Consider the following 26,642-nt stretch of genomic DNA (forward strand, 5'->3'; position numbering starts at 1 on the left):
GAAGCCTCTGATGCAGGAGGTGCCATGAATGCCTGGTTAATCCTCACGCTCCACGCCAACAGCTCGGACTCACCGATGGCTCGTTGTGCTAGGAGCTCACGTATCTTCGTGATGAGCGGGCTGCTTGGGCATAGCACTAACATGTCGGGGTAATGCATGAACAGGGTACGTCAGCGACGTCGTCGTCGAGGTTCAAGGTAGCGTCAGCGAAAGCCATCGTACTGGAAAAGAGAAGCTGCTGCATCTTGCGAGCGCGGACCAAGACTGGCGTGTCCAGAGCGGCTAGCGTTGGTAGCCGCGCGCCGTCCTTGGGCTTCCAGCCACTCAGGACGCGGGACACCTTTTGGTCGGCTTGGGTTGTACCAAGCATGTACCTGAAGGCCTTATTGACGCGGTCCAGCTGCCAGCCCCCGCGCTCGATAATCCAGTTTTCCGCCAAGGTACCGTCGTTGGCATGCATGGCCCCACCACGTCGAAACGAATGAGAGGTAAGATCTGGCGTCATACGAATGCTTCGCAAATCGGCGAGTTTTTTAACTCTAACCAGCAACCTGTTGACGTATGCTTGTGCACCTGGAACTGCCCGCTTTGTTGAAGGTGCTTCAGATTCCTCCATAGAAGGCTGGTCATCATCAACTTCCAGTAGTTGAATCAGTGTAAGCTCCTGTACATCATCAATATCATCTGATCTGTGCCTTTTGGCGATGAACTGAGGGAACACGCGCTGGCTTGGTGCCTTCTGCATAACCAGCGCCACAGCCAAAGCTTGCAGAGGACATGTCAACAAATTCGTTGGGTCCTTGAATAAGGAGATGCCTTGTAGTAAAGCTGTTTTAACCCGCTTAAATCGAAGAAATAAGACGCCACCTAGCATAAATGCCCTCAGTGTTAAAATAATTCTGCTAAGAACATCGTAATTAATTACTTACCAGGCAAGATGGATAGCTGGCTCTTCTCGACTGTTTCCGCGTCCGAGCTTCGACCGTAAATGTACCACATCATCACGACTAGGGCCGCGTCGAGGTATTCACTCTTCGTCGCAGCCGTTGAGTACAGTAGAGACACCATAGCTTCTAAGTCTTGTTTAGAGCACGGGGGTGCTTTCTTCTCGTTGCCGACCTCCTCTCGGTTGCTACAATACTTACCCAGCCCAGATAGAATTTTTTGGAGCTGAGATTTAACTAAAGCTCCTTGCAGTGGGTACTTATCTACTAGCCAATTCTTGAGGTTGCCATAGTATGCTAGACACGTATTGGTCGCTCTTACCTTTTCGGCTGATGTGGCTAACGAATATGCATACTTGTCTAGTATAATACGCAATATCTTACCTGTCTTATCCCCGTCGACGAGCTGGTGGGTGGCTTCGAGTGTCATGATATCCGCGGCCAGGAACGTCGTGAACGAGTTGATCGCCGTCGTCCTGGCCTTCTTGCTGTTGGCAGGAGCAAGCGATGCAATCGACATGCTAGCCTGCCTGCTCTTTTCACTCTGAACAAAAAATATGTACCGACCATTCGGGTTGGAAACTGAAGGATATTTTTGGGATATGCATTTCTATAGACATTTGTATGGCATTAAAAATATTCTGACAAAATTCCAACCAAATATGGTTGGAACGGTTGGAAAAATGCCCTAGTTTAGAGGGGCTTCCGATTGGCCAAAATTCATCAAACTTAAGGCATTCATTGGGTGAAAGTCGTCGAGTACGAGCGGTTTGGGATTACAAAAAAGAGTAGCGGTTGGAACAGAGTGAATATTAATATTACTCCATACCCAAAAACCTCCGACCCTCTGACTTTCTCCGACTCGTCCACAAAACATGCGGATAGGAGGGGGGTCACCTTTAACTATCACCCAGCTACGCGCTACGCGCGAACCTAAAACCCCTAAAGGCTCGCTGCGCTCGCTGGGCCAGAACCCTAAGCCCGCTGCGGCTCGCACGCGTCGCCTCCGCTTGCTAGGTAGAGCACTGCTGGGTCCTGGGTTTGCAGCCGCGTGCTACGCTCACGGACTGTCAAACCGCAGGCGGGGGCTCGCTACGCTCGCTCCGTGCCATCCATCCCAAGGCTCCGATCAATGAGCAAACGGGACGACTAATCTATCTTGGACTGTGTATGCATAACACTTTGGGAAGGGGTAGGGTAATACTGTTATTCTCCGACCGCGCTTGACTGAGGATTTGTATACCTATCATCTTAAGTGCGGTCGGAGATTTGATGATATTCTACCATAGCACGATCGACGATTGGGAAATGGACAGGTCGGTAGCTACATGCAGAGCGACTCGCTCTGGGAAAAGGACTGGTCAAAAGCTAGAGTGACTCGCTCTGAGCGAGACAACAATATTATTGAGAGCATGCGCGCGCAGGTACATGTAACACCTGCGCAAGAAATGTAATTAGGATGCCATGGTACTTATATTTATAGGATTTTACTCTTCTTATTTGCTACGTTGGCCGCGCGGATAATACGCTGATGTAGAAGCGCACGGTAGTTTTCGACATTGAATTTGTCGGAGCACAACTTATCCATTGATCCACGTGGCGTATGCGGGCGATCTTTCATAATCGCTGTGGATATCTTTTCGATGAAGTAGAGCAGATAAATTCCACAATCAACAGAGTTTTGCTGCTGAGGCTTGGTAGGGCAGGCGTGAAAACTCCATTTAACCGACCCCACCGAAGCTGTTTCTGGGACCCGCTTTCGCTAACCACCACTGCATCAAGGAAAACACGTTTGCCGTGTCGTGCGCTTCTGTAGCAGAATTAACGTGATACAGCCGAATGAAGCCCCCTGCAGGGGATTCTCAACCGCAAGAAAGCTCCAGTGACTATTACCGTTGACTGGAAGAATAACAAACCGGTACGATACCCAGTCAAATTTCCCTATGTGACCAGCGAGGCGCTCGTCCCTTGCAGCTTTCTCCTCCCGTTCTTTTCACGGCTTGCATCGTTCGGAAAAAAGAAGTTCCGCGGCAAAAAATTAAGCCATTCTCCCGAGGCATGAAACCATGCACAAAATAATCAACGGCGGACTCTGTCAAAGTCTGATGCGGCATTAGGCTGTCCAGGTCCTCGCGATAGATCCAGCTCGTATCATCACCACGCGTCCACTCCAATATTGGCTTCTGCTTCCGCGACCTGGTAGCAGACTGCCTCCGAGGCAAAGAAGTCTTCTTAGCAGCTGTAGGTACCTCATACTCGCTCTCTTCGGACTCGTTACAATCCATACTCTCGCTACTGCTATCGCTTTCATCCGATCCAGCGCTATCGTAGCTGTCTTCATCGCTGTCTTCATCTCCACAGCCATCGAAGGGTACAGCGCCGTCACCGGGGGTTACACCATTATCTTGCTCGAGCTCACTGTCCTCACCAGGGGTTACGCCGCCATCACGAGGGGTTACACCATCATCACTAGTGGTTACTCCATCATTTTGACCACGCTCACTGTCGACACCAGGGGTTACGCCGCCAGCACCTCCATTCTCCTCGTGCTCACTGTCATCGCCACGGGTTACACCGCCACCACCAGAGGTTGCACCGCCGTCAGTAGAGGGTACACCGCCATCGTCAGGGGGTACACGTGCTGTGTAGCGTTGGATAAACCGTTTTACCCATGTTACTTGGGACTCTGGAATGTCAAAATCCGAGTTGAACTCTTCCAGGCTCCGGCAATAAAACATCACATCGTCAAACGTCCAGTTGTCCTCCATAAGCTCATCAAGGTATTCGATTACTCTCCATTCGTACGGCTTCATCTTGTGTTTTCGTCCTCCGCCTTCGTTGCGCTTGCGATCTGAGCCAACCTCTTCGTCACAAACATCCCAGTAGCGTTTCACCCAGCCTCTCAAAGTCGATTCCTTGACCTCATGCTCGACAGCGGCTTCTTCTAGAGTCCAATCTGGGTTATCTACTTTCCAGCGCCTAAGAAGCGCAAGCTTCTCCTTCTCAGTGCGATTCACACACACCCGCCTCTTCATTCGGAAAAGGGGGGAAGGGAGGGGGAATTCTCGAATGATAGTCAGCCGTATATGGCCAATCATTTTAGGTATCAGATTAATCAGATCAAGAGTAAATATCAAATTAACTCGCGCGAATTATTCTGAATCCATCATTTCAGATTAACTCGCGCGAGTTATTCTGAATCCAGTATTTCAGATTTACTCGCGTGAGTTATTCTGAATCCAGCACTTTGAGGTTAGTATGAAGTACTTCGGGGTTAGTATGAAGTAGTGCGTAACCGACCTACAGCAGGCCAGGGGGGCTGTATGAGGTTCGAACTGCAGTGCTTACATTCCCTAAGCCCGCATTTGTGGCGATACGCTTATACTTGAGCAGTGGCCGTGAGCTTATCCGGTTAACACGAACGCCTACTCAGCCAAGTTGCCTTTCCGTCCATTGTAGCTAGTAGGGGGTTGCTTGTACAGGATGACAGCAGCGAGGCCCAAGACTTATTGACGCCTGAACAGGACAAGCGCGAAGCGACAAGTGCCGAGCACGAACTAAGCCAAGGGATGACCCAAACTACACATGTGGGCTTTATATAACTCAATGGAAACCTCCATTTTGATATATGGAGAGTAGCACATAGTGACCATGTTGCGTTGGCGGCACCAAGTGCAAATAGTTAGCAGGTGCTTCCAAGCCGATGAATTCTAAATTATAAACACGGAAAACGCTGTTGAGAAATCAAGATAGATTCCGGGAGAGCTCGAAAGTGGTTTCGTTACGCGAGCCTGATTGTTCTACTCACAAAACCAGAAACACCTACAGACTGGCATTCGAATACATACTATGTGAGTCATCAATTATATCGCTTTGTGACGTAGATGTTTGTAGATCTTGCGATATAAGCAAGGTCCAGGAAACAACTACATGGTATCGGTGGCAACAACCAGCCTCAATTTCAACATTACCGACCTTTTGAGAAGTACTTCAGTCGTAAAAGATGTAATATTCCTATAGACACGCAGGTAGCCTCTAGCCAGGAACTAATCTAACAAAAATCGCATGTCGAGGGCCGCCGTGACCAGGGGGGGACGGCCAATTTGGCGTCTGATGGGGAAGGGCTCGGTTGGAGGTGGCAAATGCTCAGATGTGGTTGACGTAGACCATACATATGACCCAGAACTGGTAAATGTTTCTTGCCAAGCCGCCAAACCAGTCTGAAATGAATATGGGGGAGCTGCAGGACTTGGCTGTGCAATCGGCGGGTAGAGAGGCTGGAAATGCTGTGGATCGAGCTGGAAAGCCACCGGGTCTGGTAAAGTCGCCGTGTAACCAGTTGGTCTGTAGGCATATGCTGTGTATCTGGTGTGATCTTGCGGACAAAGGTTGAAACCAGGCGCGAAGCCAATATCGAACCCGACTTCTGCCCCGACCACACCAAGACTTTGAGCTGGGAAGGTATGCGCATGTCTCCTGAGATCGGACCCGGTGTGATTGCCATGCAGCGACACTTCGTTGGCTGCCAGCAGTAAACCGGTAGCTGAATCATCTACATGCACTGTAGCCGCACTGCTCACTTGTGGACGCTTCTGGCGCACACGCCTATCCTTGAATCTTAAATTGGACCCATTAACTCCAGGCACGCTGAGTCCGTAAGCCGCACGTCCACAGATTATGTGGGCACAAAACAGGAACTTCTTATAGAAAAGACATGAGCACTCAAACGTACTCAGGTGCACCGCCCACCCGCCTCGTGGCATGCCAACGTGGTGCGCGCGGCGTACAGACCATTTCACAGCTTCCCGATAGAACTTGGCAGCGGTAGCCTTTTCTGCATCTGTTAAACACTCGGGCGATATGATGACAGGAGTTTTGACGTTGCTGGGGGCCTTCAACTCGTCATAATCAGACAGTTCGGGGCGGTCTTCCAAATGATCACCGCAATGATATAGCACGCGAACAACCGACTTCTCGGTCGTAGCGTAAACGACGACTCGGTTGGTCGACACTATCGTTCGGGCCAGCTGCTTTGCAACTTGAGGCGGGGCGTTTGGTCCAGATGCCATGGGAGGTGGTACACACAGCGAATAATCTTCTGCAATCGTCAGTAGCTTCATCAACAAACGGCGCGTATCCGCTGCCTTGCGCTGCGTATAGCGCTTGATGCTGGCATTAAACACTTCACATGGGTTGTTGGTTGTAGCGTACCCCCCCTGGAGAGTGATAAATCTGCCATCTCCAGAAGCGGCTATGAATCCATTGTGCCGCGAAATATGTCAAAAGGACGTGCAACCTTCTATCGCATTGCCGCTCTTGAGATACACGCCCCCACACCTCCCAAAATTCGGTTTGGTTGAGTGTGTAGTGCATGTCAAGAATACCACGATACACCATAGCTCGCACCGAATCTGGTAAGTGTCGCACTCGCTTGCGTACATTGTACATCACGTGGAAGAAACACATCAGGTACGGACAGGTTGCACATTCTGCAACATCTCGCAGTCCGTTCAATTGGGCCTCTTCGGCGTCGCCCATTATCACGTCAACTCGAAGTGGTCTTTTCATGTGGGTCCTGAAAATTCGTGCGAAAGCTCCAATCGATTCGTAATATTCGCGTCGGGTCCTTTGGCTAACAATGAAAAGCGCGGCTAGGTGGTAGTTTCGGTGGCGATCGGTGAAACCGCACGTAACAACAGGGTAACCGATGTCGCTCAGCTTGAAAGTAGCGTCCAAGTGAAAAATAAGAAATGCTTCGCGATCCTGTAGCGAACTGATGTTTTGCATTAGCTTCAAGCTCGTGATTCCAAGTATCAAAGGCTCATCATCTTCCCCGTTCCCGACAAAAGGGAAGCCGTGCTCATCTTCACGATTTCCAAACACAAACGCGGTGTCGGGATCCACTCTAGCAACGAAGGCCTTCGCCTTCACTAACTCCTTCGTCCTGACAATAAGGTTTTTAGACCCCTGCAGCCATCGATTGTACTTGACACTACGCAGAACGTGAGGGCACGTCGGAAACCCAAGCACTGGAGTCGGTATTTCAGGTGCACGAAGCATGTTGCTCCAGATTAAGCGTGGTGGTACCGCGTTTTCGTCCATTCGCTGGATGTAGTCGCGCATTTCACGTGTCACCTTGGCGTGAGGTGGTAACGAACACGCTATGTCTCCACGCACGTGTGGCTGGCCATTTGTGTACGCAATCCACCGCTTCGAAGTCGGGCACTCATGCACTTTCCAGAGCGTTGCACATGTAACAGATCCTTTACAGTCTGGACTCAGACAGCGAAGGCGCCGCTCAGCCATCGAGTGGTCCCCGGGGCAAATCATACACCAGCGCGTCCTCACCCAAAATATGGCAGAACAGCAAAATCGCTCCCAGCGAAACTTGACTAACGCATCTTCGCCTTGGAACTCGGCTAACTTCGTCCAGGTGTGGTTTGGAGACATCTGAGGTGGGACAGCTGCAGCTAGGTTCTCCGCAAACTCTCGAAAGGTACTGGCTTGTTGTGTTGTGTGGGGAGCTGTTGGCCGACAGTAATCTCGTGTGGATTACACCAAGGTTGTGATATTTGAATATTTGAACGTCTGAGCGTCAGATTAACTCGCGCGAGTTATTGTGAATCAAGAAATTCAGATTAACTCGCGCGAGTTATTGTGAATCAAGAAATTCAGATTAACTCGCGCGAGTTATTGTGAATCAAGAAATTTAGATTAACTCGCGCGAGTTATTGTGAATCAAGGGGTTTAAGCTGAGCCACCTACACGTTAGCGCTGGTCATCGCCGCGGTCAACGTTTTGTATGGTTGCCGTGCTTTGGAATACTGTACCGGTATTAACAGCTCTGGCACTGAGGCAGAGCAACAGATCAAGCTTGGGAACTGACAATCTGGCTACCGGTACCGGTACGATGCTTGAGAAAGTACAGTTAGAAAGTGCAGGTTGCTAGTGACCGGAAAAGTGGTTGTTGACGATCACTTTCCTTTTTTATTTTTTGGCTCGAACTTGATTGACACAGTGAAGATCACGAACACGTGCAGCAGGTAGACGGAGAAGCTGATTTTGCCCAGATAGCGAAGCACCACCCACTCGAAGCTTTCGGCCACAGTGGACGGCTGGATCATCTCGATCACGATCAGCAGCGACAGCTTGACGCTCGTGAACGGCATGATGTAGTGAGTGTCTGGCGGGAGCGGCATGCCCAACCAGTTGAAGAATTATCCACGGAAGACGACGCTGAGGTAGGCTGCAATCAAGGCGTCTTCTACCACTCGGATGCCGATGACGCGCAGCTTACGGAACGTGAATTGTGCGCTTTTAATCCACGCCTCCAACTTGACAAAGATTACGGCAGCCATGGACCCCGCAACGAATGTCGGCAGGTGCTTGGTCAATGGCTGTCGGTAGTAGTTGTCTCGAGTCGTGTAGAGCCCCTTGTGGATGACCCAGACGTACAGCAGAGCGAAGACATCCACCAGAAGCGACCTATCTTGAGTACGGCCAGCCCGAACGCGGGTAGAATAAAGTAGTACGAAATCTCCAGGGGTAGAGTCCACAGCAGATAGTGGCGGTGCTCCGGGTCGAACGTGAGGGTCTGGAGCAGGTTAAAGTCGTCAGGACTCTTAACCAAATAGAATCCGTTCTTGTACTCGAACGGCATCAGCCACAGCGCAATCACCAGCAGTGCGAAGAGCGGGTAGACGTGGACGAAGCGCTTGGAAAAATAGTCGAGCAGAGCGAAGCCCCACTTGCGGTAGGACGCACTCTCCGTCATCAGCTTGATGCTCTTCTTCATGAAGATCATGGTCACCAGGAAGGAAGACAGCACGAAGAAGGCGTCCACGCCGACCGCTCCCATGAAGAGGTCATGCATGTACCCAGAATGCTGGGTCACCACGAACACTACCGCAGTGCCGCGCACACCATCCAGGAACAAAATCTTCGCCACTGGGGACGTAGAAGTCTTTGCCAAGTTTCTCCGTGGGAAACCCTCGTGAGTCTTCCGGGTTTCGGTGTGAGAGGTCGTTGATAAACCGTCGGTAGCCCCGTCGTCTTCGATCACTCGGATGGAATGCATCATGTCGTGTGGTTGCCTGTAAAGAAGGCGACAGTGGGGCGAACGAGGTTGGAGCAGCTCGTCGCATATCGAGGAATGAGCGACGACTATGCTGGTGCTTGCTTCATGGTCCCAGCTTGAACAATGCAGGCACTTGCACTGGGTAATCTTTTGGATTGATACGGTTTGGGATGGTACAGCGCGTCGCAAATTTGCTTGTGCGGCTACGAGCTCATCGGGGGGGGGGGGCTTATCTAATTAACTAACAATGTAACCTCAAGCGCTGGTCATCTATCGGCGTCTCATTTAACAGCATTTCAATGTGCGGCAACGACTAAAGGATCTAGGATAACACAAGGATCCGTCAAAACGCGTAATGCAGTGAGCAGATTACAGTACGTGTTCGGGATATGGCTATCCAGACTTCTCAATATGGCATGCGTGTGAGCTTAAAGTCAAAGATGACGATAACCAGACAATTCACGAACCAACATCGTCAAATATCTGCGAGCCATAACTTCAATGGAACAGACACATCACCTGGCGAAACCCATATCATGATATACAGCGCACGGTATGCGATTATGACGTTTGCGAGCTGCAAAGGATAATAGATTGCGAGTTGAATTCATTTAGGAAAGACGTTTATCGGCCCTCTCCTACATCTTCGACCTGGCTGCAAGGGGTGCGTGCCCTATATGGCAACACCCACCAGCTCCGCAGTACCAACCAATGACGCTTCATTACGTAGTGTCTCTGTTGATGCGGCTCACACACAATAATTTATGCAGTAGCAACGTTGACGCGGACCTCAGGTGTCGGCTGCTGTGTCGGTCGAGCAACCGGCGACAGCTGCAACGCAGTGTCGTCGCTGTCGTGTGCGGAACAATACTCCACAGCGTGAACATGCCTAGAAAGGCAAGCGAAGCAGAGTTACAATGTATTGTTAATTAACAAATTCTTGTACCGTAGATGAAAAAAAAACACTCGCAAAGAACGGCTGTCATTGGGTACCCACGAAAGTGCATATTTTTGTCATATCTGTGTACTTAAAATGCTAAACTTTTCTATTTTTCCTAACGTTTCAATTATGTCATGTGTTTTCTATGATAATTATACTTCTAATTTGTTTGATGCAAATAAAAATACAGAAATTAAGTATATATTTCGAAACTTTTGTGTCTTTGTCATACAACTGGACATTTTTATTGTCACGAAAATGACCTACTTTTGTCATCACAATCCGATACTTTTGGACGAAAAATCGGCGAAAATGCCGACTTTTGGCGAGTGTTTTTTTTTTGTCATCTACGATACAGTGAGTGTTTTCTTTCTTATCCGCTTCACCCTTTGTGATACATGCCTCTACCAAATATGCCCACAGCTTCCTTAAACTTTAACTTAATGGCGATACATAATTTCGCTTACAACATCAAGTAAGTACTAAAGACCTTGCAAAAATCATGAAAACCTGGATTAGGCTAAACAAGAAATCGAAGTATGAGCAAATTAACTTCAGATTAATACTGGGATAGGAAGCGACGAAGTGCTGATAGACCAGCCCAAACAGGATTAATTCGGGCGATGTCCCCCCTTCTAATCGACACCGGTGATGAACCAGTAACGTCTTTAGGTCAATTTACAGTAAGTGCTGTCTATTGACTGAGTGTTTTAGACTTCTCACGAATGATGGAGGCTGGTCCAGTTCATTTGCAAATTCGTCGAGTTAGATTCCTCATTGATTGGTTGCCTTTATTTTGGTTCTTATGCAGATCAGGTCCAGGATTTGAACATGCTGATTGTGAGACCAAATCGAAAGACCTGAGCCAAACATTCACAGCTCTCTTTAGGTGAAAAGGTGTGCATGAGGTATTTGCAACTACTGCTACTTGTACTATCAGCTACTAATCCAACATGCATCCCTTCCCAACTTCTCTTGACAGCAAGATTCATTAGCTGCAATAGCACACGCTGTTCATGCTTCTATGGGTGGTGCTGAATTGTATCCCATTCGCAACTACTGCACTGTACACTGAGCACTGCAGGTGCCTTTCAGTCAAAGCAGCGCACGGTGCGCTGCGCACACCTGGGCTAGTTTGAAACCAGTGGTTTCCTTTCACACTCTCAACATCGATACTCCACAGGTAACTGACACACAACTCGTTAACTTAGTTTACCTACTATTACAGCATGTATGTGGTACATATACTTTAGAATTGTGTAGTCTAGCTAGCCACAACTTGTGGTCTTGTGGTCCACAAGACAAGCCTCACTCCTGCTTGGCTGGAAGAAAAAAGCGCTTCGATTCGTAGCGAGGTACCACAACCGCAGCACGGTAACAACGTCTCCGAAGCTAAGACGCTGCACTGCGAACAACCCTGACCGACCGGCAGCAGAAGCAGGACCAGCAGCAGCAGCGCTAGCGCGTCTTCGAGCCGTCCGAGCCGGGCTATCCGACTGCGCGCACACCTCGTCGGGCTCCGCGTGGACATCACGCACCGCCTGACGCGCACCATGGGGGTGTCGTGGGCATCGATACGCGGTACCAGGCTCGCTCACGGTGACGGCCAAAGTGCGCGCGTTGGCGCTCGACTCGGAGCACGGCAGCGGCGAGCTACGCGGACTTGAACAGCAGGAACAGCGGCAATGCACCCGGATAATCTCCGTGGACTTGACGTGCTCCGTACTCACCACGCACCGGTCGGCGCGTAACCGCGACGGACGGCGTCTGCCTCAGAACCACGTCACTTCCGTGTCTTCGACCATCAAATAGCACAGCTTGCATAGCGCACCATGTCGTGCTGCACGTGGTGCAAGGCAGAGTTGACCCGTCGAAGCCATAAGCCACTTCCTGGCGGTCGATCGCGTACTCATCGTTGGAGACGACATGGCTCAAGACTTCATGCTGAAGTCCCGTCCGCCCCACTTGCGCGCCAGCTTCAGATCCGACGCGATATTCTTGTTCTTGATCTTGAAGCTCTTCCACGCGCTTGCCCTTGAACCGTGGTCACCGAGGAGAACACAATCGCCCAACCGCACCGCAGCCGATTGTCGTGGACAACGAGTCGACAATGGTCCATACTGAGGTACAGCTTCATCACGTCGCCGCAGGCAGGGGCGTAAACAGAGCCCGTGCCCACATCCTTGGCGCTCTTGTCCATGGCGCTCATCTTGTGCGGGTCGTCGTAATAGTCGACCAGGCCCTCGCAGCACACGGGCATCTGCGAGCAGTGCTGGCCCAACCGAGATGGCACTCGGGGAGTCTTGAGAGTCGAGCGGACAGCGTTGGGGGTCGTCAATCGACGGATTCCGTAGCGGGGGTCGCTTGGGCTGCAACCCAGGGCACCGCGGCGGCTCGGTCCGTCGCGGGGTTGGATGACTGAGGGGGCTGGACTTCCCAGCACCCACCACGGCAGTCGCTCCGCTCAGTTTCGTTGTGTAGTGAGGCGACCTACGTCGTCAAAGCATGGCAGATGTGATCCAACCACAAGTTCAAAGAAAAAGTACGCTCTGATCAAATCTAAGACCTGTTCTGCATAAGACCCATTTAAAAATCTTCCCATTGATTTTGCTCTGAAATCGGTTGTACGTCGTGACCATAGTGGCGATACATTGTCGGGCAGATTCTGCGGCTGCGAAGCAGGCGCAGGAGATGTCCGTGGAGCGTGCGGATTGAGTTTATCAATGGCGATCAAAGGTGAGTTAACCAATCCTATCCCAGCCTTTTTTCGTAGGTCAGATAAAATATCCATTCAAATTCGTGTGGCACACACAATGTATCCATTCGTTGCATATCAGTTTCGCTATCAATATACCAAAATCCACCGAGAGCTCCATCTCATTTGCAGCTTGTTGCGCTAGCGGCCATGAAGAACCTGCTGCAGCTCTCGGTGGTGCTGCTGGCCGTGGCTTTAGTGCCACTTACGTGGTACACGACGCTCATGCCGCGCTGGCTGTCGCAGTCGGGCGAGCGCGGGGACACCGTCTACTACTCGCAGGGCATGGGGCTCTGGCTCAACTACACGGAGCACGTGGGCGACCCCAAGTTCGACCCTGGCAACTCGCTCTGGGTCCCGCCCCAGGAGAGCGGAGTCGACACCTACAGCGCCCAATGGTAAAACAGATTATTTTATTATTCTTATGTGGGGGGGTAAAAACTTTATTCTGACAATAACTTTATTTTCTCATTGTTTTTAGTGCTGCGCAGCAGACTTTTTGCGCGGATGCAGTGGGGGAGCTACACAAGCAATATTGCCAAGTGATGGAGGTGTATTGTGGTGCAGCCATGACCTTCTTACAGTTGATACTGTCGGTCATGGCGGGGTTGGCTGTGGTGGTCGTGGTCTGGGCCGTCCACCTGATCACCACCACGCACAACACCATCGCGGACAAGTACCTGATGCACCTGTGCGTGTTCAACGGCATGGGGTGTCTAGTGGCTGCCGTGGTCTGGTACTTCTTCGTGTTCCGGCCCGTCATCGACTCGACGTTCTACAAGGACCAGTACAACCGCTGTTCGGAGAACGACTCGGGTCGCACGTGCTGGCAGATGGGGGTGTGCGTCTACTTTCTCATCGCGGGGGGGGTGGTGTACCCATTGCTGGCTGTGCTCGTGATCTCGCACGTGACCAACAAATTCCGGCGCTTCCAGCGGCTGCTGAAGAGGATGTACGAGACGTCGGCGGTCGTGGAGGTGCCGGCGCCCGTGGTGGACATGAAGTCGCAGGTGCTCACGAGCAGAAGGAACGACACGGTTCAGTCCGCGGAGGTGGCGCTGGACGTGGAGGAATACCTCGAGTCGACCAAGCTGGCTCCGCTGAAGAAACACCCGTCGGCTGTAATGACCCGAGACGTCGTGAAGGATGAAGAGGAGGAGGAGAAGGGGAGTGAGGCAGACACGAAGAACCACCAACAGATGTGACCGGAATCCAAGATATATAGGGTTCGTCGATACTTAGACACAAGGAGCTTTGTGGGGGTAAAATCGCTAGTATACATACATTATTAGACAAATTGAATTTTGCTCAGAAGCCTTCCCAGTTGTCGACAGGTTTGTGCTCCTTCCAAGACTCGAACTCGGCAAGCTCTTCCTTCGAGACGTGCGGGAAGTACTTTGTGTCGATCTCGCTCGTGACGTCCGGTATCCAGGGCGTGGGCATGGTTCTCTGCGTGAAGGATTCCCAGTCAAACTTGGCGAGCCACTTCTCTTTCCGAACGTTCAACAACGACCCAGCGATCATCGACGCGCGCTTCTCCGGTTGGCGATGGAGCAGAGCTTGGACTACGGATTTCCAGTCGGAGTCGCAGTCCGAAGGGAACGAGATGTGGCCCTGCAGGATATTTCGACAGACGGCGAGGTGGTCTTCGTCGGGGGACGAGAAGGGCGAGTCGCCCACGACCATCTCGTAGATGAGGATGCCGAGGCCCCAGCAATCCACCGCCACATTGTGCCCGATGCCGAGGATGATCTCTGGAGCCAAGTACTCTGGAGTTCCGCATAGTGTGTACGTCTTGCCGGTCAGTTTCTTGGCAAAGCCGAAGTCCACGAGCTTGGCGTAGCCACTCGAGTCCAGCAAGATGTTCTCGGGCTTGAGGTCCCGGTAGATGATGTTGTGCTCGTGCAGATACTCGAGCGCCTTGATGCAGCACGCCGCGTAGAATCGGGTGTCGGGTTGCGAGAGCAAAATGGGGATTCCCGCGGGCGTCACGATACGACGGAAGAGCTCGCCGCCGACCAGGAGCTCCGTGACGAAGTAGATCTTCTTTTCGTCCTGCAAGGTAGCGTAACACTTGAGCAGGAACTGCGAGTCGATCTGCATGAGCAGCTTCTTCTCGCTGTAGATGTGGTGCGTCTGGCGGAACTTCTCCAGTCGAGACTTCCACATCTCCTTCACGGCCACAAACCGACCTGTGGGGACATGCTCCGCCATGTGCACGACGCCGAACGAGCCCATGCCGATGGCGCAGATGTACTTGAGGCTGGACAACGTGATGCTGTGTGCGAAGAGCTTATCGCAGCTGACGCTCTCCTTTTGCATTGCCAGGTCGTACAGGTCCTCCTTCACCGACTCGAAGATGTTGTCGAAGTCGCGGCTGGTCAGGGCGAAGCACTCGACCTTTGTGCAGGCGATGATGGAGGCTGGTTGGCACCGGCGGTCCAAGATGGCGAGCTCTCCGAACGTGTCGCCTGGCAGGATGCGAGCAACTTCAAGGGAAGGAAGAGGTGGCGGTGGGGACGGCAGCTCCACGTTGCCATTGTTCAATGGGACGATCTTGTGGATCGGAGACGCTGGAGCCGACGACGATGAAGCGGTTGAAGACGATCGGGACTTGGGCTGCTGCAGCATCTTCGCCTCGCCTTCTTTCAGGATGTAGAAGGTGTCGCCTTCGTCCCCTTCGTTCAGGATCGTCTCGTTCGGCTCGAAGTGGACGATGCGCGCCGAGTCCAGCAGCTTCTTCTTCAGCGCGTACGGCACCTTCTTCATGACAGTGATGCTCTCCAACGTCCGCAGCATCCGGTTGTAGTCCAGAACCTGCTGCAGCGGACCGAGCAGAGATGTGAACGTCGTTTGGTCCAGTGCAATGACACGGACGTCCGTTTGAGCCACGACAGTAGCGGAACGTGGCTCGGCCGACAGCAATGCGCGCTCTCCGAAGTAGTCGCCCTCTTTGAGCTCCACCTTGGCGATCGCAGCGCTGCCACTCCCGATATCCGTGCACATCACCGTGCCAGCTTGAATCATGTACATGACGCGACCGGGCTCTCCCTTGTGTACGATGGTGTCTCCAGGTCGGTACTGCAGCGAATACACAGAAGCCGCCACCACTTCAAGCTGTTCAGCCGTCAAGCTGCTCAGCAACTTCACCTTCTTGAGCGCGTCCAGCGAGCTTTGATACGTCTCGAGAGATCGTTGTGCTGCGACGTATCGGAAATATTTGCCAGGGAGTGCAAACAATGAACCGGGGACCTTGGGATCCGAGATCACCGTAGCTGTGCGCTTGGCTCGGTAGATCAGACCAAGCTCGCCGAAGGTAGAACCAACAGCAAGGCGGTTGATAGTGTGACCGTCGCTCGCCACCACGTCGAATCGCCCGGAGCGCACCACGTAGAACTTGTCGCCGATCTCGCCCTCAGTGATCACGGTCTCGCCCGCCTTGACCACCTGCACGAACATACACTTAGCCAGGGACTGGAGCTGCTCGGTCTGCATGCAGGAGAAGATGACGTTCCCGCGCAGAGCAGTCACAACAGCCTCTTGCTCTTCCGGCAGCAGCTGCGGACCATCGGTAGCGCCACCCTGCTGGATCAAGAGCGTCACTTCCTCGCTGTCCACCACGTCAAAACCAGCCGAATCGCGGATGTTCGGCCGTCGGAAGCGGACCATCTCCGACAGCACGCCCTCGTGCACCTGCGCCACACTCGGCGTCTTGGTGAAGGGGACGGATTGGGAGGACGCACTTTGTGAGGCCTCGCTGGCGTCTGCGTTTTCATCGGCCAGATGCCGCTGCACGGAGCTAACGCAGCCCATTGTTTCAACCTGTTAGTTGGGGGGTGGGGGTTCCGTGGTGCTTTCAAGCAGAGCTGTGTGGGGCTTGTTTGGGCTGGATGAAGCTGGAAATTCGACAATGGACCACTCACAGCCTTATCTCAGCGCCATGGGTAGCTAAGCTTACACCACCGAGCGAGTCCCAAGCCATTGACGAGCTCAACTTCGATCCGTTTCGTGGGATGTTGCCCTATTTCAGGGGGTGGTTGGTTGATGCAGGAGGCATCGCATCAAAAGCTGCCCGCCCCGTCGCATTAACTCTTGGCAGTTCCGATCCAAGCGCGACCGACTGCGTATCTCCGACCGGTCCCTCCCATCGCCCGGAGCTGCTGGGGAGGCCATGCATCGACTGGGCGTGCGGCACGCGGAGGTGGCGGTGATCAGCGACGAGCTGATCAAGAAGGTGGCGTGTGCGGACCTGGACCCGGCCAACAACAACGCCATCAACGAGGCCGACCAGAGCGTGGACTTCATCAAGCTGCAGACGCTGTCGCTGTCGTTCCAGAACATCTTCAAGATGGAGAACCTCGAGACGCTGCGCCACCTCGTCAAGCTGCAGCTGGACAACAACGTGCTGCAGGAGATCGACGGCATCGGCCACCTCGTGCACCTCGAGTGGCTGGACCTGTCCTTCAACAACATCTCGAGCATCAAGGGGCTGGAGAACCTCGTGAAGCTCACGGACCTGAGTCTCTACAACAACTGCATCGCCAAGCTCGAGAACCTCGACACGCTCAAGGAGCTCCAGGTACGCGGAAATGACCCTTCTCTGTCTTGTTCTTGTCCGCTGACTTCCGAGTGAGCAGGTATTGTCCATTGGCAACAATTTGCTGCCTTCCACGGAGGGTCTGCTCTACTTGAAGTGCCTCGAGAAGCTGCGGGTGTTGAATTTGAGCGGCAATCCCGTCTGCTCCGACCCGGAGTATCGACCGTAGGTGCTGCTATCGACGGAATTTGATAGAGATGAGTGAGAACTAAACTCCGCCTTGTCTCGCTTGTGTAGATTCTTGCTGGCTCACTTGGAGAAGCTCCAGTATCTGGACTACGCGCTTGTGGACGAGAACGAGACCGTGCAGGCGCGTGAGCAGTACCAAGACGAACTGGAGGAGCTCAGGGAGGTGAAGGCCATTGAAGACGCTGCTCTCGCCCGAGAAGCCGAGCAGCAGAAATACTTGAACATGTTGCGCGACGCCAACGTGATCATCCTCGAGGTAGATGCACTACTAATCTGCTGAGTGCTTGAACGGGTCGAGGTCTCACTGATTCGTTTCCTGCCAGACTTTGTTGACGGACATGTTCAAGGAGGACACCGAGATGAGCAAGATCGAGGTCTTGCCGGGGCTGCGCAACATCATCGACGACTACACGGAGAAGGCCAAGGCGGCGGCAGAAGACGTCAAGCTCATTCTGCTGGAGAAGCACTCCGCGCTGACCAAGGAAGTGGACGGGTTCAAAGCCACGTACGAGAAACTCCAGGCCGACGCCCAGGAAGCGAGTATTCGAGCGGTGGAGAACCATCGGCGGACTGCCAAACAGCTTCTGAAGCAGGCAGCAGCAGCCAACAGTGTCTCGAACTCGGATGTCGACGGCTCTGGCTCTGCTGCGGGGCTTCAGCTCCTCCACGACGCCGAACTTTCCAGTGAGAAGCTGCACAACGAGCTGATGAATCTCGAGTCTGACGTCGTTGAGACAGCGCAGGAGCTCATCACTGCGATGGAAAGCTCCATTGAAGCGGTAGGCTCCGAGGCCCGCGACATTGCCACGGAGCACTTCCGGACGATCGAGGTGCTTGAAAACAACTTCTTCGAGAACGTGAGCCAGCTGGCAGTCACGTTACTGGAACGGATGGCGTCCGACGATGGCGAGGATGACGACTACTTGACTGATGAGTGTCGCGCCATCCTGAACGACCGAGATGCGCTGAACAACGCTATCAACGGGTCCCACGATATCCACATCGGTAAGCTGCTAGCCCAGGAAGACGCCATGCGCGAACAGAGTCTCGCCAAGGTGGCTGAGATCGTCAAAGGTGCAAAAGAGCAGGAGTGGGCTCGCAATCGAGCTCGCATTGCCGAGGTGCTGCACCTCAAGGAGAAGCATCTGGGCGAGATCAACCGTTTGCGCGATGAGATTAACCGCGTGGACGAAGAGTTCTACTAACTGATCTAGCTCGAAGTATCTAACAGCAGTAGCACAGTAAAGCGTAGCAACGTAAGTTTAATCATTCAAGCGATTCCACCTAAAACAGCTTACCCGTTCGCAGCTCTACCGGACAGTGTCTTCAGCGCTTACAGGATGCAAAATTGCGCGAAATCCATCATCACCAGCCAACCTGTCGAATAGTATCCAAGGCACGGGACACAAACACCACAAGCTTGCTGGAAAACTTCTCGTTGTTGAGAACTTGGGCCTCCAGTCAGCCGATGCACTGCACGAGCTCGCGCACTGCACCAACCGTCTTCTCTCTACTCCATCTAAGCCGTCTTGACGTCCGAGTGCGCCGACACGACGCAGCCGGGCACCTTCAGGAACGAGTCGAAGTCGTACTTGACGTCCTTGGGGCAGCAGCTCCAGTACTTGCTGGCGTCGTGGAACACGGGCGCGCCGGCGTGGTGCCTGCACGACGAGTCCGTGTTGTCGGCCACCACGTACTCCTGCTGGCAGCCGAAGTTGACGCAGTTGGCCTTGCCGTCCGTGCGCTTGGGGGCCGGCACCGTCTGGTTCTCCTTGGCTGCCGAGACGGCCGTGACCGCGTCCGGGTTCTTCTGGTTGTAGTCCTCGATGGACTTGAGCGGAGCCGCCGGCGGGGCCGCAGCACCCGCCGAGTTGGCGGCATTTTCAGCCGCCGCAACCGTCGGCGAGGCCGCGAACTGCTCGTTGGGACCCACCACCGAGTGGCGGCCCACGACGCACGGCTCGATCTTCTCGAAGTCGTCCCAGTCGTACACCATCTTGCTCGAGCAGCACTGCCAGCCCTTCTTCATGTCGTGGAACAGCGGCGGCAGGCGGTGGTGACGACACGCCTGGTCGTTGTTCTCCTCCTCCGCGAACTTCTTCTGGCAGCCGTGGTTCTTGCACTGCAGCAGCTTCTTGTCCGAGGTCGCAGGGGCAGCGCTCTCTAAGGGTAGTAATTCAGTGGTTAGTAGTTGTCACCCATAGTACTACGGTAGTATACTATCCAACGCACTTTGGACCTTGACCGGCTTGAGCGTACTGGCGCCCGCCTTGAGGAACAGGTCGTCGTACTTCTGCACGGCCGTGTGCAGCAGCTCGTCGCCGAAGGGCGCGTTGTTGCCCTTCTTCTCCAGGTGCATCTGCGCCGCGTCCAGCGTGTTGTCCGGCTTCTTGTTGTTGTAGTGCTCCACGAAAAACTAATACGGTAGTACAATGGATAAGTTGGACAAAGTACTATTTTCGATGGAATGGAATGGATGGACGCACCTCCTTGAGGTAGTCGACGGTGTGGCCCGCCCACTTGGAGGGCAGCGTCATCTTGAGCGTCAGCGTCTGCGCCTCGCTGCCCTCGTCGTAGTGCATGTACACCTTCTTGGGCACGGCGCCCTCGATCTTGGCCGGCGTCGCCATCCTCAGAGCGCAGCAATTGGTCTAGTGGCGGCTGACAATGATGTCCCACCACACCAATACCCTCACCTATCTCAGTAGGAAAGTTTCATAACTAACCGCATTATCTGATTCGCATCATTACTTCGACAATTCACCGCCGAACGCAACGATGCCTTCTCCGCTGGCTGGCCGTCGATCCACACTATTACCAGCACCAATTCCATGAATCGATGCTGGCTGCTAGTGAAATGGGTGGCATCGAAGTTATCGAGTGGCTGATGGAGCACTTCTGGGGCTGTCAAGTTTCAGTGTGCGTGGTGGAGCAAGCGGCAGCACACGCCCGACTGGATATCCTTCAGGATTCCAGGCAACGTCGTAGAGTGGGGTGGCCAAAGCATGGTATAACCATCACTATGGCGTCGTTAAGTTTCTCTTCGGCAACACATCTCGAGACGTGTATGCTGACACTTTGGCCACGGCAATAGAATGCCTTCTGAACAGTGGAGAGGTGGATCTCGCGGAGGAATTGCTGCCCCCTGGCAGATCGGTCTTAGACTACGGTACGGGAAATGCGCGTCCAATCCACTTGTTATCGAGCGCAGATTTGCGGCTGGTCTGTTGGACGACTCACTCCACGCTGCCATCGTTCTGGAGAAGTTAGTGGAGTCTGGACGCTTGGACCTCATGCAGAAAATATGGGAAAAGCACAACCAACTCGGGGCGGTGGGTGCCTGGATGCAGCATTGGGTGCAGGGAATGTCAATTGCGGGTAAGATAGGAAATTTAGCTATGTTACGGTGGATGGTGGAGCACACTTCGGGTCGAGCGACCTTGGTGAAGTGTGGAGCGTCACTGCTTCTGTATCGCGCAGCGTATGGCAATCGTCTTGGTGTGATGCAGTAACTGTATGAGCAGGACGCGACTGCCGGGTATGGGGAGGCCCTACTTTGTGCGATCTTTGAAGATAACATGGACGCTGTGAAGTGGTTGGTCGAACATTTTCCTCGGTCGGAGACGTTCCCTGAGTATGGCGTACTTGTAACAGCTGCAAGGCGCGGGCGAGTGGAAATGTTGGAATACTTACAGAGTGCGGGGCTGCTAAAGCCATCCTCGATCCAGAGATCTCACAATTGCGTCCCTAAATTGACCCGGGTGTCTAAACTGGCGAGACTCCTGCTAACGTTAGACGCATGGCTTTTGGCCTTCTACAGTAGTCACGTGCAGCTCTCGTGATTGAAACTTCACAGGAAATCACAAAGACGGACCCGACAAAACTGCTCGTACCAGTTGGGGTTAAGCGTTTTGCTTGGTCAATGTAGTTGATGTTATTGATTTTCTTGTTTTTTAGCTACCCACAATATTGGAAAAAAAACTAGCCTCGCAGAGCGGCGTTTTGACGACAATAATGTTTTCTTTGTCTCTTCTTCTTCTTGAATACCCAAAATTATTCCACAGCAATAGCAGAGTAGCGGGGACCCTTCTGCGGCTTGTTGGCTGTGCTAGCATTAGTTTAAACTCTACTGGTTTCACACTTTTTTTAAGAAAACTAACGTAATGGCTCATTACTCTGTACCTTACGACCGGTCAACAATTCGAACCTGATTCACGGCCATTCGACAATTTGCCGTCGTGCAGGCTAGCGAGCGATGTCTTCTCCGCTACTGGTCGTTGAGCTGGTGCTCCGCCAGCAGAATGAAGGCGTCGCACTCGACCACCTCGGACGCCTCATCGCTGACTACCTGGGCCCGGACAGGAACCTGCCACTGAGTGACGCCTGCAAGCTCGGGTCCACGACGCTCCTGGACTGGATGTGGGAGCGCAGCCCCGTTTCCACTGCAGATAGACCTTCTCGTTGGTCGCTGACGAACTATCTGCGGTCGGACCCACACTATTACCAGTATCAGTTCCGCGAATCGATGGTGGCTGCTACGAAGCAGGGTGACTTACGAGTAATCCAGTGGCTGATGGAGCGTTTCTCGGTCTGTCAGGTGCCGGTGAGTGTGGTGGAGATCGCTGCAAAGCGAGGTCGACTCGATATACTGCAGTTTCTGCTGGAGCACGACGCTGCCCAAGAAGGAGAAGAAGAAAAGAGCGGGGTTCCATGTCGGAAGAAGAGGAGGGTGGATACTGGTACAGTTGAAAATAGGGAACAGGGCCGAGGCAACGTGGTGCAGTGGGGAGGTCGCAGCTTGCTGAAGGCTGCACAGATGAAGCAGTTTCATGTCGTTCGGTTTCTCTACGAGAACAGATCTCACAACGGTGTCAATGTATACGCTGGTACCATGGAGGCGACAAAGTCGTAAGAAGAGGAGGGTCGACACTGAAGAGGGTGGTGTTTTGTCTGAAAGAGCCCCTAGCAAGTCTGGAGTTAAAGGGGGCAACGTGGTGCACTGGGGAGGGGATAGTATGGAGAGGGCTGCGCTGGTAAAGCGGTTTGACATTGTCCGGTTTATCTATGAGAACACCCCCGGGGGTGCACACAGCTACGCGCTTGGTACAACTATTCGACTCGCTTTGGACGCTGGTGAGATGGCTCTGGCGGAGGAACTGTTGCCTGCTGGGGGAAATATCCTAGATTACGGGAAGTTCTCGTCCAGCCCAGTTGTGCTCGAACGCAGCTTTGCCGCTGGTCTATTGAACGACGAGCTTCACGCTGGGGTTGCTTTAGAGAAGTTGGTGCAGTCCGGAAGCTTGGAACTGATGAAGAAAATCTGGCAGAAGCACGGCCAACTCACGTCGACGGGTGACTGGATGCAGCATTGGCTGCAGGGAATGGTAACGGCGTGTAAGATGGGGGACCTTGTTGTTCTGCAGTGGGTGGTGGAGCACACGTCGGGCCGAGCGGCTATCGCGCACTTGAAGGAGATCAACAAGATGTTCCCACTGCTGTACCACGCAACTTTTGGGAACCAATTAAACGTGATGCAGTATCTCCAAGAGCACGGAGCGGCAGCGGATTATGGGAACTCCCTCCTGTGTGCGATTCGCATAGACAACATGGACGCTGTGACGTGGCTGGTCGAGCATTTTCCTCCGTCTGAAAAGATCCCAGAGCATTGTGTACTCGTGGAAGCTGCGAGGTATGGACGGGTGGAAATGCTGGAATATTTCCAGAGATCGGAGGAGCTGGAGGTGCCGGGTTTCCCTGGTTCAAAAGAATCCTCGATTCCTGAGGCAGATACCAAGTTTTCCTCCGAGGTGTTGACTTCTGCAGCCAACAGATGCTCTTGTTTTACTTCGCGATGGCGACCAACAGACGCAATGGACGACGCTGCTGCTAATGGTAAAATGGGGGCAGTGCAGTGGCTCCATACCAATCGACCCGAGGGATGCACGACAAAGGCGATGGACGAGGCTGCCGCGAATGGGCAGCTAGAAGTACTGAAATGGCTACACGCAAACCGGTCTGAGGGCTACACAGACAGCGCCATATTGAATGGAGCTTCCAAAGATCATGCTGAGACTGTAAAGTGGCTGGTGACACAGGCTCCGGAGATTGCGGAGATTGCGATGACGCACGCTGTCGTCAATGGGAACCTGGATTTGGTGACGTGGCTTCACACAGAAGCGAAAGCTCGGTGCACAGTAGCGGCAATGATATGTGCTGCAAGCCGTGGCCGCTTGGAGATACTCAAGTATTTGTATTCGCGCCGACTGAAGGATCTGTCTCTCAAGAGCAGTGGAAATTTGTCCGAGGCAGCGCTGGCCACCGACCATGTCCGAGTTGGGCACTGGTGTTTGACTCATCTTCCGGCCCATTCTCCCACGTCATTGGAGTTGTCAACTTACACCGGATTCGAGGTGTTGTTGTTCGTGCACTTGCACTATCCGGAGCTGTTCACCCCGCGCTTTTTGGCAGAAATACGAGCGAGGATGGGGTTCTCAGAAGCGTATGACTTCCAAGAGAAGTGGCTCTACGCCTTGGTGTCATGATTAGGTCACCCAACATCGGGCACAAGTGACGTGAAAGTAAACCTTCAATGAATATATCGCACGGAATATTGCTTATGACGGGTGTTAGTTAAGTACGCTTCATAGGGAATGGAGATTTTGCTCCTCGACTAACACTGTACCTGTAAGCCGGGTGGATTTCCAAAAGAGAACTACGCTTCACGCACTTCAACAGTCCGCTGCTTTGGCGTCGCTGCAAACCGGAAAATCAAATCCAGAAGGACGGGGTCGAGGCGATGAATCGCTTTGGGTTGGACCACTCATCGCAGCACTAATCATCGCAGCCTACGAGTGGAGGGGGAGTTTTTCCTTTATAACTGGGAGGAACTCCTTGTCGTGCGCTGCCAGGACTTTAATAGTATCCGCTGGCACATTGCAGTCGTGAGAAGCTGTTATCTCCATCTTCAGCAACTCCCGGGACATCCTGCACTCGGAATTTTCCAGACACGCCGGTAGACCGTGTAATAAGTTGCAGTCACCAATCGTCAATTCCTGAAGACCCCAACTGCACAGCTTACCACTGAGCGGGGCAGACAATTCAAAGGAGATGAGCTCAAGGTCTTCAAGTTCTGGACAAACTGCAGCCACATCGCAGAGCTTTAGAGTAGCCTTATGGTTCCCGCAGTAGTTAAAACAGAGTTCTCGGAGCCCACCACCGATCAGTCTCAGCAAGTCCGGTACCAAACGTTCGTTTTCCAGGTCAGAGATCACCAAACTGAACTCACTAAGGCGACGTGAGCTTTCTGGCTGACAGTTCGCGCTGTCCCGGACGAATTGCCTCATCCGATCACTGGCTCCTAGTTTCATCCGGCAAATCCCATACCCAGCAACAACGACGTCAATGCATTCAGCCATGGTGGCGGGGTTATAATGCGCCCGACAGCGATGAGAACGGGACAGAACAAATACAGTGTTGCTTCCTGGATTCGCCAAACCTCCGAGTCGGAGCTCCGTTCCTTCTGGGACCGTGAGAAAAGCCGTACTCTGGAGGTCTCGTAGGATCGACGGAGTTTCCCTGCTGTACTGGTTCAGGATAGTTGGTTTTCAGCACTTCGGCAGTGATGGAGACGTACTCTCGCGCCAGATTAAACACACTCATGCCACTATGCAGCACTTTGTCGGGCGTTGTGGACTCTCCAGCACAAAGTCCATACACCAGCCACCCCCAACGCGTCCGATCCATGGTCTGGTCTTCGCTGTGGTTAATATCCGCGCCAACGGATACCCTCAAAGTTTCCATTAGTGATGACTCGGCTACTGCTGAGCAGACGGCAGCAACTCTAGAGTTGGACGCCCATGTAAGCTCCATATCTAGCTCCTTGTACTTTGCGTCGCGCACAACTGTAGACATTGCACGGTTAGCCCCCGTCAGCTTGCACATGGAGCGCCGGGCGACCAGCGTACTAAAGCGAAACCCCGAAATCTCCGTCACCGGTTTGTTCTTGGCTTCCTCATCTTCTAGCTCCACCGTCAAGCACGCAAAGTCCGTCATCGCAAGAGCCTTCGTCATCTCCGGTATAGTCTCGTGGTCGACCTGCGCCTTGTAGGTTTGTGCGTTACTGGCCGGCGCCTGCGACTTGCTGCCGCTCCACGCTTTAATCACCCGAGCTCGGTCCTGAACGGCGCAAAAATGAAGAACGCGCGGGATTTCCAACTCGAAAACTTTCCCAAGTTCCCGCGAGAACGCGTCCAGCGTCAACACCTCGTCCATTTCAGTTCGGGACAGATCCTGCTCCCGTTCGACGACACCGACTCGTGCCCCAAGGCCCAGTCGACCTCGAGGCGAAGCTCCCGCCAACTCTCGGGCTCTTGCGGCCCCAGACCCTTCACCTGCTCCATAGCTTGGCGGAAATCCACGGAATAGACCCACGGGTCGTTCGGACACCCAAACAATTGCCCCCACGTCACGGAGGACTGCGTTGCAACGGGAACGTACGGGCTCAAAAGCTTCGGGAGGTAGCACCTCCACACAGGCAGCACCCTCGAGTACTTACCAGAAGTTAGTCCGACGACGTCCTCGTCCGCCATGAACTCGGCGAAGAAATTGGCGAACTTGAGGCGGTTGACGGCTGCCAGCACTGTGAAGAGCTCCAGAGCCTCCCGGGCGCGCGACAGGAGGCGTCGCTCTTGCTCCCGAGCCTCGACGTCCGCTGGGAAGACGACCGCCAAGCAGACCCCCAAGCTGGACGTGTCGTCGTCTTCAGTGAACCCCGCGGGAAACGGGTAGCAGTGGATGCATCCTCGCACGCGGTGGTTGGGCTCGCTGTGGGCCAGGTAGCGGCGAAGCGCAGACCACCAGGGACACAGGAAGTGCTCGTCCAGGACCATTAGCGCTGTCGAAGATATATTGTCCGGAATGATACGATGCGACTCTTAGGACATGAATATTCAAAGTTAGAGTATCGCAAACATTAGGGCTACTTGATCTGATAAGTGCTAGCTGGGGTAGGTGGCAACAATACAGTACGCTCGTTGCTCGATAGCAACCGTGAGCAAAGTTGCGGATACATTTCGTTGATGATAAGCTATCAGAAACGCTAGATATCTTTGTCTCTTTGCTTGAAGCTGCGGGGATGTAGA

At 53.2% G+C, this 26,642-nt stretch overlaps 13 protein-coding genes across 13 annotated transcripts; 3 read left to right on the plus strand and 10 right to left on the minus strand.

The window, feature by feature from the left end:
- Positions 1–136: 136 nt before the first annotated feature.
- Positions 137–1,464, minus strand: PHYSODRAFT_533944 (hypothetical protein; the record flags this gene model as incomplete). The annotated part of the gene is made up of 2 exons (XM_009540696.1): positions 137–867; positions 930–1,464. 2 exons carry the CDS (start codon positions 1,462–1,464, stop codon positions 137–139), a joined length of 1,266 nt encoding a protein of 421 aa, XP_009538991.1.
- Positions 1,465–2,421: 957 nt separating this feature from the next.
- On the minus strand, positions 2,422–3,979 carry PHYSODRAFT_533938 (hypothetical protein; the record flags this gene model as incomplete). Its single annotated transcript, XM_009540697.1, has 2 exons — positions 2,422–2,628; positions 3,686–3,979. 2 exons carry the CDS (start codon positions 3,977–3,979, stop codon positions 2,422–2,424), a joined length of 501 nt encoding a protein of 166 aa, XP_009538992.1.
- Positions 3,980–5,530: 1,551 nt separating this feature from the next.
- Positions 5,531–5,806, minus strand: PHYSODRAFT_440737 (hypothetical protein; the record flags this gene model as incomplete). Its single annotated transcript, XM_009540698.1, has 1 exon — positions 5,531–5,806. A coding segment is annotated over one exon (276 nt), but the record flags the coding sequence as incomplete, so codon positions are not given.
- Positions 5,807–6,179: 373 nt separating this feature from the next.
- Positions 6,180–6,833, minus strand: PHYSODRAFT_403038 (hypothetical protein; the record flags this gene model as incomplete). Its single annotated transcript, XM_009540699.1, has 1 exon — positions 6,180–6,833. A coding segment is annotated over one exon (654 nt), but the record flags the coding sequence as incomplete, so codon positions are not given.
- Positions 6,834–6,899: 66 nt separating this feature from the next.
- Positions 6,900–7,394, minus strand: PHYSODRAFT_533734 (hypothetical protein; the record flags this gene model as incomplete). The annotated part of the gene is made up of 1 exon (XM_009540700.1): positions 6,900–7,394. A coding segment is annotated over one exon (495 nt), but the record flags the coding sequence as incomplete, so codon positions are not given.
- Positions 7,395–8,161: 767 nt separating this feature from the next.
- PHYSODRAFT_262005 (hypothetical protein) lies at positions 8,162–8,817 on the minus strand (the record flags this gene model as incomplete). The annotated part of the gene is made up of 2 exons (XM_009540701.1): positions 8,162–8,429; positions 8,477–8,817. The coding sequence occupies 2 exons, from the start codon at positions 8,815–8,817 to the stop codon at positions 8,162–8,164; spliced, it is 609 nt and encodes a 202-aa protein (XP_009538996.1).
- A 3,185-nt stretch (positions 8,818–12,002) lies between these two features.
- Positions 12,003–12,206, minus strand: PHYSODRAFT_410753 (hypothetical protein; the record flags this gene model as incomplete). Its single annotated transcript, XM_009540702.1, has 1 exon — positions 12,003–12,206. A coding segment is annotated over one exon (204 nt), but the record flags the coding sequence as incomplete, so codon positions are not given.
- Positions 12,207–12,941: 735 nt separating this feature from the next.
- On the plus strand, positions 12,942–13,723 carry PHYSODRAFT_465584 (hypothetical protein; the record flags this gene model as incomplete). Its single annotated transcript, XM_009540703.1, has 2 exons — positions 12,942–13,114; positions 13,198–13,723. Coding segments are annotated over 2 exons (699 nt in total), but the record flags the coding sequence as incomplete, so codon positions are not given.
- Positions 13,724–14,024: 301 nt separating this feature from the next.
- Positions 14,025–16,529, minus strand: PHYSODRAFT_261959 (hypothetical protein; the record flags this gene model as incomplete). Its single annotated transcript, XM_009540704.1, has 1 exon — positions 14,025–16,529. One exon carries the CDS (start codon positions 16,527–16,529, stop codon positions 14,025–14,027), a length of 2,505 nt encoding a protein of 834 aa, XP_009538999.1.
- A 358-nt stretch (positions 16,530–16,887) lies between these two features.
- Positions 16,888–18,707, plus strand: PHYSODRAFT_534075 (hypothetical protein; the record flags this gene model as incomplete). The annotated part of the gene is made up of 4 exons (XM_009540705.1): positions 16,888–17,295; positions 17,351–17,478; positions 17,551–17,758; positions 17,826–18,707. The coding sequence occupies 4 exons, from the start codon at positions 16,888–16,890 to the stop codon at positions 18,705–18,707; spliced, it is 1,626 nt and encodes a 541-aa protein (XP_009539000.1).
- Positions 18,708–19,021: 314 nt separating this feature from the next.
- PHYSODRAFT_534209 (hypothetical protein) lies at positions 19,022–20,132 on the minus strand (the record flags this gene model as incomplete). The annotated part of the gene is made up of 3 exons (XM_009540706.1): positions 19,022–19,665; positions 19,735–19,918; positions 19,989–20,132. The coding sequence occupies 3 exons, from the start codon at positions 20,130–20,132 to the stop codon at positions 19,022–19,024; spliced, it is 972 nt and encodes a 323-aa protein (XP_009539001.1).
- Positions 20,133–21,757: 1,625 nt separating this feature from the next.
- PHYSODRAFT_533919 (hypothetical protein) lies at positions 21,758–24,044 on the plus strand (the record flags this gene model as incomplete). Its single annotated transcript, XM_009540707.1, has 3 exons — positions 21,758–22,214; positions 22,486–23,201; positions 23,772–24,044. The coding sequence occupies 3 exons, from the start codon at positions 21,758–21,760 to the stop codon at positions 24,042–24,044; spliced, it is 1,446 nt and encodes a 481-aa protein (XP_009539002.1).
- A 303-nt stretch (positions 24,045–24,347) lies between these two features.
- On the minus strand, positions 24,348–26,390 carry PHYSODRAFT_307734 (hypothetical protein; the record flags this gene model as incomplete). The annotated part of the gene is made up of 3 exons (XM_009540708.1): positions 24,348–25,080; positions 25,136–25,791; positions 25,812–26,390. The coding sequence occupies 3 exons, from the start codon at positions 26,388–26,390 to the stop codon at positions 24,348–24,350; spliced, it is 1,968 nt and encodes a 655-aa protein (XP_009539003.1).
- Between the last annotated feature and the right edge of the window lie 252 nt (positions 26,391–26,642).

Source organism: Phytophthora sojae (genome assembly GCF_000149755.1).
Source record: "Phytophthora sojae unplaced genomic scaffold PHYSOscaffold_16, whole genome shotgun sequence".
Lineage (NCBI taxonomy): Eukaryota > Oomycota > Peronosporomycetes > Peronosporales > Peronosporaceae > Phytophthora > Phytophthora sojae.